Raw genomic sequence first — 16973 nt, forward strand, 5'->3', positions numbered from 1 at the left:
GTTTTCCAGTTGTAGAAGAGAAGAATGCTACATAAAATTAAGTATTTTATTGATGACGCCTGTTTAATCTTTACTTGCCTCAACTGTAACGGTTTTCAGTAAACACTTTTCAAATGAAAGTCATAAGATGGTTGTCCTTACCTCTACTTCTTATAGTCCAGTCATTTAAGGTTTTATCTGCGGAAAAATTTCTGCTGAGCTGAATTTCAGTATACACCTTCATTATGGCGTTTTACTGAAGATGTGAAAAATTGACATTGATATCTTGCCGGCTAAAAAAGTTACAAGGGTCAAAAGGTCACGAAAATCAGTTTTTTGGGAATATCTCGCAACCTATGGCTCAGAGGTCAATAAAGGTCATTATAAAAATTATTCCTCATACGATTATCTACAAAAATGTTTTTTTGCATTTTTCTGTAAAGTCAACCGTTTTCGGACGCTGAGAAAGCGACTACATTATGATGATGCACTCGTTTCCGCACCACATGCTCAATAATTTTTTATTTATACATTAAAAAATAGGGAAAAACATTTTGTATATAATTTTCTTTTATATTATTTCGTCGTCAATATCTTCAATTTCAACTTCATCAAAAGTTGCTGACAAAACATCGAATGGACTTATTGCTGTATTTAAATCAACATCTTCATCATTTTCTTCACTAGTGGACTCTGCGTTTAAGCATGACTGACCACGACAATGTCCACAAGCTTTAGAACATCTCAATCCAATTTTTCACATCCACATTTGCCCTCACAACCTTTGTACAATTACAAAAGATTGTATTTAGTAGATCATCGAGTGCTGGTGGCAATAAAGTTCTTATTGGTTGTAATATATTATTTTTCAACTCCCAACCCCACTGTTCTGGATCAATTTCTTTTCCTAGCCAGGTTTGTATTTGATAATATAATCGATAAATATGCTGTTGGGCTGCTGAAGAAGTGGGTGGTAATAATTGAAATTTCCCTTGCCTTTGCCTTTGCCTTGTTAGACACAGATACTGCAAAGATGCAGTACCTGTAATTGTCAATTGAATTTTCTGATTTTGGAGCACCGTAAATTGCTAGTAGAAAATGTATTCCAAGGGCATCTCGAGCGAAATTTTTGGAATATTTCTGCAGAATTGTGTAAATCGGGTCTTTTTTCAAACATTTTCATGACTTTAATTTTTCCTTTCCCAACTTGCAGTGTGGATACTTTTTGAGGCTCTCAGTCAAGTATATTTTTGTTTCAACATTGTTTTTCCCTGGTTTAAAAAAAAATTGCGATGTAGGTTGATCAAGTATTTGTGTGCGTGCTATGAGTAGTACCAATAAATCTATGTCTTCGCCAACGATATTTGTAGGATTATTTATTGATTTTTCAATCGCTGTTTCAACTATTAAGACGTCAACATCATCACGTGATTCTATTGTAGAAATACCAATTTTTCCGAAATTCTCAATGAGCATTTCAATTAATTTTCTTTTGTTGAATCGATTAGATAAATATTTTTCTGATTGATAGGAACTTCCATCGATTCAAGTGAAGTGCACTTCACGAGATGTAGAAACGGCTGCGGTTCGTCTTAGTTGTTCCATCGCTTTGATATTTTTACTGGTATCGGACGCCTTATATGTATACGGTATACAATACCCTATGTGAGTGCATTCTACTTGCTTTCTCAGCGCTCTAGTGCGAAAAATGGAAAAGACATTTTTTGTAGATAATCGTATGAGGAATAATTTTTATAACAACCTTTATTGACCTCCGAGCCATAGGTCGCGAGATATTCGCGAAAACCTGATTTTCGTAACCTTTTAACCCTTATAACTTTTTTAGCCGGCATAATATCATTGTCGATTTTTCACATCTTCATTAAAACGCCATTTTAATGGCGTTTTCATTTTTTCATTTATATAAATATAAGTTATACTATGTATTCTCTTGATGACCCCTATTATTATCATGCAGCGTATGGCTACATCACAGGTAATTATGTAACAAAGGTAGCATTTTCATTCCACATTTCTTAACATTTCACAAACATACTAAGGTTACGAAAATATTATATCACCCCTAGTTTTGGTCGGACAAAAAATGTCGATCAATTATTTCATCTGGATGGCATTTAAAAGTTCACTGGTATTCTGTGTTTTTAGGTGAAAAATGAATAGTAACAGTCAACTCTTAAATATTTATTGCATTACACTGCATCAGATTTATAAATACTTTTTTCATGCCTATTAGTGGTTTTCACTAGCCTCGAAGATTAACTAAGCTTATTTTGAATTGAAGTAAGACGATAAGGTAAATAGCCATTGTTGAAATACTCTGAAAATAGAAATGAACTTGTGAAAATTAGGATGCATGATATTTACTCACCAGTTCATTTGAAAAATAAACGCTGACAAAACAGTACCTAATGATCGATCATATGCATAATTGATAAGATAAAATGAATATGAAATATTTTTTCCAATTCTGTTTACTTACGGAAGTGATGAGTTTTCTGTTCACATCAGCATATCCTTGAAGCGATACAGTGGGAGGATTCAAATGAATTGCTTTCAGAAACAGTTCAATCTAGAAAAAAGAATATCAACAAAATTCAATTTATAATTTCATGAAATTTTGAATAAAACACCGATTATTGAAAAGGAAAAATGCTGAATATTTCGAGATCATATTCAAATTCAAATTTATTAACAAATGTACAATGTCAAATGAATGTCTATAAATATTTAAAAAAATTGTTAGTAAGTGCATAATATTTCAACACAATCTGCTAAGTGTAAACATTTGTGTTTAACTGGGTTAGTTGAAAAATAAAGATTATGTCAACTGTTAATAGATATTGTTCCTGAAAAGATAAATTGAAATGAATGAATGTATTAATAATAGTGTTTTATTATGAATGAGGGTGAAATAAATTATATGTTGAACTGAATTGAGCGTGAGCACATTTTCGATTTTTTCAGTATTATCTAATTCCAATTGTGTAATGTTTATTTGAATACTGAGATATCAACTATTCAAATTCTCATGGAATTATATTGTAAATGCTACAATCAATACATATGCATTAAACGTAGACTACACTTAGCAATTTGGAAGCATTTTTTACCTCTATTCTACCCTGTATATGCTGAATGACCAAGAAATGGAGTTAATGGGTGTACGGAGTACACGAAAAAGGTACCGAGTATTTTTAGTAATAAACACTATTTCAACTGCGAAACACATACTTTGTTACAGTAGGTCGAACAGGTTTCTATTCAAATTGAAGAGGCAATTTTTAAAGACAGATTAGTTTTTGGAGAAGAACCTTTCAAGCTTTCTATTCTTCCGTCTTTATACAAAAAATATGGGAGATTTCCGAAGAAAAGAAGAAAGCAATTTAGTTATAAACCGAATGTGAGAAAATGATTTTCTTGTAATTCAGTGTTCATATGAATGTATTTGTTTCGAAAAAACTTTCTATTGTTGCGTGATCCACACATCTGTATACAGAGTTTATTTTGAACTCAAATATGTTTTCTTCCTGTAGAAGTTCCCCACATTTTTGGGGATGGAGAAATAAAAATTCAAAAAAGTTTCTTTTTCCATTTTCCCTCTGCATGACGACTGACTTGATGACTTTCCAATTATCGTCATTATAATCAGTCTGAAAGTTATTGATGATTCCAGAAAGGAAAATTATGGTGGCTGGGTTATAAATGTTCGAATGGAGATGGTTTGACATGTTGGAAAATACCAGCTGTTATTTTTTTTCAACATTTATTCATTTCTGTACTGATATAGTCAGTTACAAAGAATATGAAAAGTTCATCCTAAAATAGAATTTGACATATACATAACATAACAATATGAAAAGTACCCGTCGATGAGTTACAATAACTGTTCATAGTAAAAATTCAAAAATCCCATTTTTCTTTGACTTATTATTTTAATTATGTTCGCCTTTAAAATATATATAGAGATGAAAAACCCATTTAAATGAAAAAATATAGCTGCATCTTCAATCAGAGTAGAGCCAGCAATCATAATGTATGAGCTGTATGAGTGAAATAAGAATTTTAATTAAAAGGGACATACAGTGTGAAAAACCCAAAAGGGTAATGTTTGGGCGGGGATTATGGGAAACCATATCATTGCTCCCTTTTTTATTGAGGGCAACTTGAATGGCGATAATTATTTGGCACTTGGAATGATGTCATTCCAAGTTTACCAAATTCATATCCTGATCCAGGAAACCCTCAATTTCCAGTGAATACAATATGGTTTCAGCAGGATGAAGCACCACCACATTACGAAGTTAATGTCCGGCAATAACTCGATACATTTCCCAATCGCTGGATAGGGAGGCGAGGATCGATTGAATGGCCAGCGCGATCACCTGATCTTTTATCATTAGATTTCTTTTTTATGGGGATATGTAAAGAACAATGTGTATAAAAGTAAAGTTTCAGATTTGAATGATTCGAAAGTACGAATAACGCTTGCGATTAGATCGATCACGCCTAATATGTTAAATAATGTTAGAAGACAGTTTTGAGATTAGGATGTTGTCAAGACGTTCGCGGTGAACATTTTAAACATATTTTTCGTTAACATCCATAGTTCTTTTTCGTATTCTACATTTCATTACGTTTGGAAGTACGATTTAGTTTTTGAGTGTATTTTATCGAATTTCGGTAACCACATGATTTTAATTTATTTTATCTGAATTGTTGCAATAAACTTGAAAACGATAACATTTTTGAATAGAGAATAAAGAGTCCTTTCAAACGATATATCACAAATCTATACTTCCCATTTAAAAAATTGGGGGTTGTACCTGTCATTCAAAGGGGGTTGAAGGTAGGGGTGGCATTTTTACGTTGAAGAATGTCAAATTATAATTTACGAGTTTTTTAATATGTACTGTACAGTAACCGAAATAATGAATTGATTCCATTTGGATTTCACACACTGTACTTTTAGTAGAAATTAGTTTCTGGTAACGAAAGATTTCGGCTTTCTACTTCTCCACATTCTTTGTAAAAAGATGGAGGAGTGGAAAGTCAGAAACTTTCTTTCCCATAGAACGAGAATGTTCTCAAATTTCGTAACATAGGAAAACTAATCAAACCGTTTTCAAAATCTGGTTGATTTTGAAATCATATCAAATACATCTTCAATATAATATACAATTAGTTGTGTAACATAGTTAGTAGATTTCAATTATCTTGAATGAGACATTGGAATGCCTGTATTGTGTTATCAGATAAAAGTTCTATTTGTACATTTTATAGAAACAATATAACAATCCCAAGTCGATAAACTATAGTATTATAATTTCCAAACAAAAATTAAAACTCAGAGGAAACGAAAAAAGTAGCAAAAAATAAAACTTTTAATTTTTTTACCACTTTTATAATAAACATGGAAAGTTTCATTTCTCATTTCTCATGATTATCTCCTACCACGTAGTGAGGGCTACATCAATCAAATTTTCGAAAAGAAGTAGATCTGAGTTGAATATATGCTTGCGTAAGAGAAAATACAGATAATATAAAAACTCTTATTCAATGTAGGAAATTCATTTCTTTTTTCAGTATATTTCAGATATTTTGAGTTTTCGATTATAAATCACTTGAAGGCATATTTCAAATTATTAATTTTTTTCATTGTTTTCAATTCTACTGAGAGTAGGTTGTGCAGTTTTGGACCATAGTAGAACACGAATATTTGTGTATGGCTTTTTTGTAGAGTGGCATTTTATTATTTAAACTCTCGATTATTCTAGTTGTTACTGTTTTACTGTTGTATGAGTTACATAGTTGTTGAAGTTTGAGAACATCCAAACTAGACACTGGTAATTATATAATGATCTTACGTTAAATAAAATATTCTCTTGATATAGATGATCCGTATAAACACTATTTTTCAATATTAATTCCAAAATTGAGTTCTGTGCTTTTTTTAAACTATTATGTGGTTTTTAAAGTACCACCCCATTGTTACTATAAAATATCTCATTATAGATTCTATCATAGACTAATATTTGAAAAATGAATTTTTTGGAGGAATATCTCTGAGAGTATAAAATTCACACATGAGTAATCTCATCATTTGTGTTACATATGATACTTGTTTGTTTGTGATATTGATGACTCATTTATTTTGTGGAAGTTCATCTTCAATTAGATATAGGAATAAAATACTTTGTCTAATTTCCACTTACTTGATGTATTGATATTAATACGACCAAGGTTTCGGTTTTTACACCATTCTCAAGTGTTCTAATACTACTGACCTAAATAGAAATACTGCAGTATATATATATATATATATATATATCCGAGAGTAGGTAATAAGATATATACCTACATTCATTAATACCAAAGATACACAAAGAAGGAAACCCGACCAGACCAGTTGTATCATATATTGATGCCCCAATCAGTAAGTTGTCAACATTTTTAAGTTCAAAGTTCAGAGACCTCACAAAATTCACTCCATCCAATACGGTTTTAAATTCAGTAGACCTAGCTAATGAAAATAATATAACGCTAATATCTTTTGACGTAAAAAACATGTTTTCTAGCGTTCCAACAAATGAATGCCTCCCTCTAGTAAAAGACATACTAGTTAAATGTAATACTAACCCGTATATAACTTACGAATTCTGCAATCTCTTAAATACATGTCTGACACAAAACTTTTTCGAATTTAACAATAAGTTTTATTCGCAAAACTCAGGTGTCCCTATGGGCTCACCATTAAGCCCCATACTAGCAGATATCTTCATGGAGAGACTAGAAAATTTGTAGACATAATCTCAACTTTCACCAGTGAAGATCATAGCCAAATCATCAGCATTACACAGTATATGATCATCAAATTCATCAATAGGCGATATTGCGTTTATGTAAGCAAGAAAATGGATCGGGCCATAACCCGACAGGTCGGGTGATTCCTGAATTCCCTTATTTTTCTGGATATTTTGAGAAAAGAGGAAATATCAGTTTTAATTTCAGAATTCTCGAAATCTCCGGTTGACATAAAGACGATCAGGTATCTTGATTTGGTAAAAATAATTTCAGCTCCTCCATAATATTTTTCAAAATAAGGAATTGGTTTACTTTAAAAATAAGGATTTTTCGATAAATATTTCAAAATTCATTATTTGAAAGACATTTTTTGTAGGAGAGCCAATATTTCTTGCTGTATTATTGGATATTTAATCTTCCACATGTTCTCTATTTATGTAGCTTCGTTTACTTTTCACATTGTGGAAGATAATATACCCAAAAATCATCAAGAAAAAAGTTCAAAAACTGTTCTCGCTCATAATACAAGGTATATGTTTATCTGATTTTGTATTCGTATTCTTAAACATTAGGCATTTTATATTTTATTACCTCTCGTGTGGTGTCCAAATCAACTGAAGTCAGACTGATACTCAGCAAAGACAATTGCACTTGCCCAGCTATATTTTCTGATGCTTGATGAGAACAATCGCAAAAAATATAAAGAAGAACCAAACAGTATACTCCGTCTACCAGAAGACCAATTTCTTTAAATGAGAATGTTATTCCATGATCGACGACTTCTGAAGTAAATCCATAGAGCTAGAATATAACGAAATTTTGTAAATAAATTGGTATTTGGCAGAAATCAAAATGAGATTGGGTTTGTCATACTTTTTATGAATACTTACGGCAACAGTTATATTTGTAATCATAAATAATGAATACGTAGCATATGTTCTTGCATAAGCATTTCCTATTTTTTGAAGTAGTTCGCTAAGTTCCAACCATAAAATTCGATAGTGGAAGATTATGTAAGCTGAACAGTAGCGATCAATATCCTGCAGATGAAACCTAGTTGAAATGATGATTGTCTGATGGAAATTGAAAATTAGAACAAATATTAAAATCCATTCAGTATTTGTACACAACTCTATACCTGTGTGTATCAGGTAAATAAGTCAAATAAGAGTTCTTTTAATTGTTTTGTTGAAACATTACAGTATCAATTTTCACTTTATTTTTGAAAGAACAGTTGCTCATGAAGAGATAAGATGAGCGTTTTGGCTCGAAACTTCGAAGTACACCAGGAATTTTATACATTTTCATGTAAGTGAAATTTTACATCATTACTTTCTCATATATTACATACTCTATCGCAGAGGTTCCCAAACTTTGTTTTATCATAGGCCACTTTCACAATTTTGCTCGTTCCGGTGGACATTTTCCCAAAACTTGACAGAAAATGTGAAAATTAGATCTAACTATGGAAATTTGCGTCGCGGCTGAGACAACCATCGAATAAAAAGTGAGAATTGTTTGGTTGATTAATTAGTTGATTGTGCTATTAGGGAAATGCTATCGAAAGCTTTCTCGCAATTCCCCACAGTCCAGGATATTTTTCGGGTATTTCTACCTGTAGCCAAAATGTTTGATACCCTACAATTTATTGCTAAGTTCGAGCAGCTTCTCTTGTAATGTCACATTCTCCACTTCCGTGGAATTGGTATGTAATATTTATGTTGGTGAAGAATAAAAAAAACTCATGCAAAATTGCAAGCACACAGACACAAGTTGTATTTCGTTCCCTTTGCACGTCTGAACAAGCGTTGCGGACAGCGGCTGCGGCGCTTTGCAAGTCTCGACAGGTTCTACTGAATATGGATATTGCAAGTTTTTACATGTAACAGTCGCTGAGCTTCTTTAAATATTATCTGCCTACATTGATAGGTGAAGTCAAGCCAAGATTTCAGTTCTTACCTACCGAAACCAGATAAATATTCATGGACCCCCGCTTACGAATTGTGAACCCCCATTTTGTGGTCACACCAACGTAGACCTTCGTCGTTTCTCTCGTGGACCCCTGGGATCCATCTGGACAACTTCAGGAATCACTTTTCTAGCGTTCCTTTGAATTATATTTTTGAACTCCATTACGAATATTGTAGATCTGCAAGCTTATGGGAAAGCAATTGTCTGTAAATCTCAGTAAAACTGTGATAATCCACTTCACCAATAGGAGAAATCTGGATGATTTATCGTCACTTTCTTTTACTGGTGAGTTTATTCCATTCACAGTGGAAGAAAAATAAAAAAGTGTATTATCCTCGATAAAAAACTAACGCGAGGCGCTTACTTGGAGAAAATTTTTCACAAAACCGGATATTCCCTATGAACATGTATGTGGAAAATGTTGGGTATTAGTACCAAACAAATCCATTGAATATATGTGAAATAGAAAATGCAAACATTTCAAATATCAAAAAAGAAAACGAACAAATATCAATTGAAGCGAAACAGATTTTATTCGAAATAAACAAAACGATTATTGATTTGGAATTCATAAAACTGTTTTTGCTCCATACTACGAATTGTAACAACTCTCGCCACATTGAGACATTAAATATATATATATATATATATATATATATATATATATATATATATATATATATATATATATATATATATATATATATATATATATTTATATGTATAAATATATATAATATACAGGGTGTTATGTAATGAGTGTCCGATATTTTACAGAAGGATTTCTCAGTTATTTATAAGGTTAAAAGTTCATATAAATCATCAAGTCCACGAGCAATGGCTTCAATTTTGAGATAGAGGGTGTTGAGAATTTATTTTTATTTTTATTTTTCGTGAATAAATTTCAAAATGATGTCGATATTTGAACAGAAATTGGCATTTGAAGACTCTCCAATATGATAAATCCAAATTTGGGAGCGCCACCTACAGGTCTTGGTGTCTTTTGGGAAGCCACAACTTTGTTGTGCATGTATGTATCACATCTTCTGAAAGCAAAATTGATTCCTGTATTATTTTTACGTAAAAACGGTATGCTTGTCAAAGGTTGAGTGGGCTGTAGTCGGAAACTGAAGGGTTCATCATGGCCTGCCAGTTTTTATGATCATTATTCAATATATTTGGATTCGAATGATAGACAGAGGCCAGGAATTTACATATTTCCTGTGCCTCATGTCCTTGTGTTGCCGCAGGAGTGAAGTGATATCTGCGGCTTTTATATGGGCCTTTTGCTGGAAGGGTTCCGACTCAGTGACAGAGTTGTTATCACCTCGTTTAGAGTCGAAAACTGAATCGTGTTCATCAATTCCTCGGGCAGCTGCCCTAATGAGAAATGCTCCAATTTCTGCTCTCTCATGACCACGGACCATGTAAAGAAGGGGATCCGAACTCCTGACGTCTTTACAAGCTCCACCCAGTTCCATTCTGTCATGTAGACACTCCAAACTCAAAAGTCTATGGCCTTCCTATTGTCGGGAGAAGTACAACCGTGGAACGAACGATTTGGGATGCAAACTCCTATAGAGGTGCATCATTTCTCGAGTTTTTACATTGAGTTGATACAGCTCCCCCCGAGTCCAGTTCACTACTCCAAACAAGTATTATGAGATGGGAATGGCAAGCATATTCGTTGCAACAACTTTGTTTTTGGATATGAAACTCGTGTTGCCTCGTTAACATGATCTCATCCTCCATCTAGAGTACCCGCAAGAGCGGGATTTTGTCCTTCCGATTCGGAAAGCGACTGGACGACGCTATACATGGCTGAATATGAGACGCGTTTTGTCTCGTCAACATGATCTCAACCTCCATCTAGAGTACCCGCAAGAGCGGGATTTTGTCCTTCCGATTCGGAAAGCGACTGGACGACGCTGTACATGGCGGTGTTAATTTTACAGATATCAAGTCTCTTCTGTTAGAACACAAAAAAACCTATGCATTCAAAAAAGCTTCTTGAGCATGATTATGTGAAGCACCCTGCGTGTTCTGACTAACTTCATTGGTGGCATGATGCGAGTCTCCTCTCTAGCCGTGCCAACGGAGGTAGAACTGTCACTCCTACCACTTCATTAGCACTCTGGGAAAAAGCTATATAACTTTGCCGCCGTAAATAGGATACGCAGCCCCTAACGTTTTGGGCGGAAAAGACAGCATGCTCCGAAAATGTTTCAAACCACAGGGCATGCATTCTCGCCATGTATCCTCTTCGCGCGGGCTCACTACTCTCGTAGCGATGCATAATGCTATCTCTTAGGTCATGCGTCCATTCATTGCGCCCGTTTTCATTGCCAGGGTTGTCATCGTAGGCAAATCATCGTTACTGGCTCCACCACCTTGCCGAGTTTTGGATCTATCAGGTGGTTAACCCTGTAGACTCACGGCCGGCGTCAGAGAGAGAATAGTGTTTTCCCTCCCTGGTACGCCTGGGTTTACCAGTTGCTCGGGTAAGTGGTGGCGCAACTCACCAAAGGCCTCAAGTGTTTAGTTATTATCATTATTGTTATAATCATCATCATTATCGTTATTATTATCATCATAATCATTATTCTTACAAGTGCAGTCTCACTTTTGTGTGATACAGGAACATCCTCGGCTGGACCGCACTCGTATTCTAAAGATACAGTGCGTCGTTTTCAAAAATTTCAAAAACAATATCAGTAGCGTAGTTAATAAAGAACTGATTATTCAAGTAATATAATTCGTTGAATGAAACAAATATTTACTTGAGATACACCATTATCCACGAAGTATAATTTGAAATCTCAGTTTGCGCTTTCGCCATTTTTCGCATCTCGCCAACACATTCACCATTTTATATTCGAGTCAAGTTTCATAATTCATAATGTAGATTAAGTTTCCGCTAAATGATTATTTTCCTGTATAATTTTGCCAAACGGCACCGATATTAATGATAATTTGGATTTAGGTTCGACTCAGCCACTTCAAAGTTGACCCTGTAGTTTGACTATTTTGAGCAACTTTTGTTCTATAAAGTTTTTCCTGAAAGTCAATGCTTTTCTACTTAGTCGAGAGTGGAATTTTTCCAACAATAAACCCACGTTTTCAGACAATTTTTGTAGGCTACCTTAAAAATGAGGTATTTTATCGGAAAAATTGTTCTCGCTAAAAATTCAACTCATAAAATGAAAACAAAAAAATTGTGAGTTGATGATGTCTGCAGACCCAATATAAATAGCTTGTTGAAGTTTGGTTCCTATTCGTCAAAAGAAGTATGACCGGTTTGATGTGCTCAGTTTTGAATAAATGCAATTTCATTTTTGTAATTTGAACAAAAGTACCTTCTCCTGTAAAAACCTCAAAAAATAATGATACGCAAAGTACAGCTATAATTTACATTTATCCTATGCTTTACTTAATATTTTTTTCAGTTGATTTGAAAAAAAGGCAATTTTCTGCGAAATTACTGAAATACTCTTTTATTTTGAGCTGATTTTTTTTCAAAACTAAGCACTACAAACCGATCAACTTCTTAAGTCTATTAGGTAATCAGTAATTTAATTTTTTCCATATTGAACCTAAGAACAAATCGAAATTTCATTTCTGATTTCTGTAATATACAACTATTTCATTCTTAGTATCATTTGATGTATCCTCATTCTTTCTCAGTTTCTAAAACTATTGAATATTTGAGGGAGAGTATGAGGCTTATTGGTCTCAGTGAAGAAGTAATCGAAGACGACATGCAATTAACAAAAATATGCATGGACCAGAAATGCTTCCAGTTCAAAAACACTTTCTACAGAAAAAAAACTAATAAGTACAGTTTATTGTATGATTTTCCTTGTAGTGAAAATCATACAATAAACTGTATTGATTAGATTTTTAATATGGATTTTCATCAAGTATCGGCCAGTTCTATTCAATTACTTTCTACAGACATCACGAAGGCACGGCAATGAGAAACCCACTGTTCCCCTTTATTGCTGATTTGTTCATGAGCAGATCTGAATTGGGAGCAAAAGAGGTATTGGATTACTTTTCACAAACTTAAGATGAACTTCCGTCGAACGGACTCGCTTGCGACTAGTTTTGTTTTCAAAAACAAAAAACTTGTTTCAGTTTCGATAACAAACTCTGAACCGAAATTCCACAAAACGAACAAAAACTAGTCCGATTCGCATGTTTTGTTTATGATTAACACTACATGAACAGCAATTGAATGATTGCATTCTTCAACTGTCCATTGCTTTTTTAAGCTAATGTTCTACATTGCCAAAATCAACAACAATACATCAAATTAATAAAAATAGCCTGCCTATTGCCGATAATCGAAATTCATACCCATGACAGGAAGTAATGAAATGTCGCCAACCGTTTCCACAAAGCGAACTTTGTTTACAAAAACACCGATAAAATACTGAAATATTTTGATCTTTCCACCTGCCGACGCGACGGGACATTTCATTGTTGACAATAATAGCTGCCCGCGACACAGTCTCATTTTGACAACTCGAAATCGACATAGTTGTTGTTTCGTTGTGGTTTTGTCCGATTGGTAGAAATCCGCCATTGGTGATTAGAACTAACCAGCGTCTAGAATTTGATGTCTGCAAATACCAGTAATTTGAGATAAATCCCTAATAGCTCACAACATTGTTCCAAAGGCTTGATACGTTCCCCTAGAGTAAAGAAAGATACAATATTGAACAAAATGTTATCATAGACATAGCTGGATGCAACGGTATTCTTCAAATATAGTAGATGAGTTGATAAGGAAACATAAATTTAGAGGGCCTCGTTTTTAACATTCTTGGATTGATGTCGATCCCATAGATGATATCTTCTCGAGGGTATGTATCATCGGCTTCACTCACATAATCTACTGTAAGTATCAAACAGTTGTATTATCAAAATATTTCAAGTGCTTAATTCATTCAAATGAGAATAGTGGTTCAAAGAGGATTTCGAAATTAAGCTGGGATACATAAAGAGAATAATGTGAATATTGGCGAAAAAAAATTTCTACAAAAAGTACACTTTTTTCGTATATATCCAGAAACAAAAGAGCTAGATCTAAAACGAGCAATTTTCCCAATTACCGGAAATGCAATACACTTCTCGATTCGCGTTTCACCAACCAAGTAGGCGTCTTCAGGTTTTTGATAAAGACAAAGCACAAGCAGTACAGGAAAATCCTTGAGGCGCTCTCAGAGCGGTGCCTGTGCGAAAGTACCGATTTACATTGGATTTGAATTGCTGGAGATCGAATCCATTTGAAAAAACGTTTTTGGGAAGTTTATTTCACACAAACGCAGTTCTCCAGATGAAAGAGTTCCCAATCAGTGAAGTTCGAGGTGTACTGAGTTGAACCTCAAAACGATGAGCAGCCACAGTTCGTTGCGTATTTCTGATATGTACCGCTCTTGTTGGAATCGAATGTGCCAACTCACTCGAACACCTCCCGTGAAAGTATCTATAGAAGAGAGACAAATCTCCAACCTTTCTTCGATGTTTCATGATATCAAGGTTGCACGTGATATTCCCGTCTCCAATCTGGCAAATGGCTATTTTCTGTATGGAATCCAGGACCTTCAGGGTATTTTTGGGAGCAGAGCTCTATACATGAGAACAATACTCGAAAGAAGGTCTGATCTGAACTTTATAAAGCATCAAAAGTTGTTGAGGTGTGTACAGTTTTCTGGTTTGGAAGGTTTTTAGAAGCAGCCTTTGCAATTCCAGCGACATGATTATGCCAAGACACATTGGGGACCATTTTAACTCTCAACAAACTTATCAAAGCAGAAAGCGGAATTGTCTGACCTGACATTATTATATCCGGTTCGGAGATATTTATCTTTATGGAGAAAACCGATGCCTGGGTTTGTGTGGCATTGAATTGAACTTGGTTACTTTCACCCCAATTCAAAATTACTCCTAGATTCTCGTTAATATATCACCTCCCGCTGCCGGTGAAAATGTGCTTCCCCAGCCGATGTCTCGGGATCCAAATATGATGACGAGATAAGTGTGCTGTCGTCAGCAAAGCAATATATTGGATCCTTGGTTTTTTCCAATAAGTCGTTGATATACAATAATTTGAAAGTTGGAGACAATATGGATCCCTGGGAAACACCAGCGTTGATGGTGAAAGTTATCCATCGACGGACTGAAGACGCCAACTTAATTAGTGAAAGGCGCATCGAGAAGGGTATTGCATTTCTGGTGATTGGAAAGTGCTTCTTATGGATTTATTCAACGCCAGAGGTTCCAGTTTTGTCTTTTATGAAAGAAGCTTGAATTGACTTTTCAGTATCATTCAATAGTACCCGAAAAAGCTCTTACCGTTTCTGAGTTTCTCATGTATAGTTTCAAATTTGAATAACCTGAATAGATGAAAATATTTTGGAATTATTAGAGTGGAATTATCCTATGTGCATTCGGGTTGAAAAAATACACTTTGAGACTAAAAAATAGTCAAATATATCAACTTACGTTTTCTTAGATTTTTATTATTTATCTTAGATTTCAATTTATTTATTTATTGGAAAATAGGAAATCCTAATATAAATACAGGTCCAAATAGGTAAAAATGGTATCTAAAAAAATATTGAAATCGTATAAAAATGCTTCTAACAATAAAATACGTTCAAATAATATATATTATATATATATATATATATATATATATATATATATATATATATATATATATATATATATATATATATATATATATATATATATATATATATATATGAAATCTGAAGTTTTCACGGATAGGAATATGCTGAACTGGTTTTTCCGGGTATTTGATCCGTGTATGTGATATTATCTCTAATTTCACCGTGAAATTAGAGATAATATCACATACACGGATCAAATACCCGAAAAACCAGTTCAGCATATATATATATATATATATATATATATATATATATATATATATATATATATATATATATATATATATATATATATATATATATATATATATATATATATATATATATATATATATATATATTTATATATATATATATGAAATCTGAAGTTTTCACGGATAGGAATATGCTGAACTGGTTTTCCGGGTATTTGATCCGTGTATGTGATATTATCTCTAATTTCACCGACGTTTCGACAAAATCTCATTTGTCATTATCTAAGTGTGCTAATACGTGTTCAGAAGTTTTGTTAACCTTGCTCAACTCACTTCTTACTATACTGGTAAAAGGTATTCGTTACGTGTTCAGATATAGAGGGTCCATAAACTCTCTACTACCTACTACTTAAATGTTGTTGAGTTTTACCTGAGTTCTTCTTCTTCTTAGTTGACCTCATCTCCCCGTTAAGGTATCGAATATGAAATCTGAAGTTTTCACGGATAGGAATATGCTGAACTGGTTTTCCGGGTATTTGATCCGTGTATGTGATATTATCTCTAATTTCACCGACGTTTCGACAAAATCTCATTTGTCATTATCTAGGTGTGCTAATACGTGTTCAGAAGTTTTGTTAACCTTGCTCAACTCACTTCTTACTATACTGGTAAAACGGTATTCGTTACGTGTTCAGATATATCTGAATATCACATACACGGATCAAATACCCGAAAAACCAGTTCAGCATATTCCTATCCGTGAAAACTTCAGATTTCATATTCGATACCTTAACGAGGAGATGAGGTCAACTAAGAAGAAGAAGAACTCAGGTAAAACTCAACAACATTCAAGTAGTAGGTAGTAGAAAGTTTATGGACACTCTATATCTGAACACGTAACGAATACCGTTTCACCAGTATAGTAAGAAGTGAGTTGAGCAGGGTCAACAAAACTTCTGAACACGTAACAGCACACCTAGATAATGACAAATGAGATTTTGTCGAAACGTCCCGACCCGAAAAACCAGTTCAGCATATACAGCATATATACATATATATATATATATATATATATATATATATATATATATATATATATATATATATATATATATATATATATATATATATAGCTAAAAAGCTGAAAATAGAAATGTGTTCCTGAGAATATTGTACCATAACATGGAACAAATCAAGAGTATTCAGAATAGTTCGATGATACAATTATAATACTAGGACATAATAGTATATTATATACCTAGGGTGAGAAGTGAGCTATTATTTACCGAGCATTTTCATATCCTGA

At 33.6% G+C, this 16973-nt stretch overlaps 1 protein-coding gene across 1 annotated transcript in view; it reads right to left on the minus strand.

Annotated features, from left to right (window-relative positions):
* Positions 1-1933: 1933 nt before the first annotated feature.
* Tcgr2 (gustatory receptor 2) overlaps positions 1934-16973 on the minus strand; it is a 33033-nt gene continuing 17993 nt past the window's right edge. Inside the window, exons 5-8 of the mRNA XM_074169924.1 lie at positions 7692-7841; positions 7393-7602; positions 2480-2569; positions 1934-2317 (exon numbers count right to left, since the gene is read on the minus strand). Of these exons, the coding sequence (XP_074026025.1) occupies positions 2243-2317; positions 2480-2569; positions 7393-7602; positions 7692-7841 (525 nt within the window). The 3' untranslated portion in view covers positions 1934-2242. The remainder of the gene's footprint in view (positions 2318-2479; positions 2570-7392; positions 7603-7691; positions 7842-16973) is intronic.

The sequence above is a fragment of the Leptinotarsa decemlineata genome, unplaced genomic scaffold (genome assembly GCF_025532065.1).
Source record: "Leptinotarsa decemlineata unplaced genomic scaffold, Ldec_3_MD MMD2_P_RNA_scaffold_6, whole genome shotgun sequence".
In the NCBI taxonomy this organism is placed as follows: Eukaryota; Metazoa; Arthropoda; class Insecta; order Coleoptera; family Chrysomelidae; genus Leptinotarsa; species Leptinotarsa decemlineata.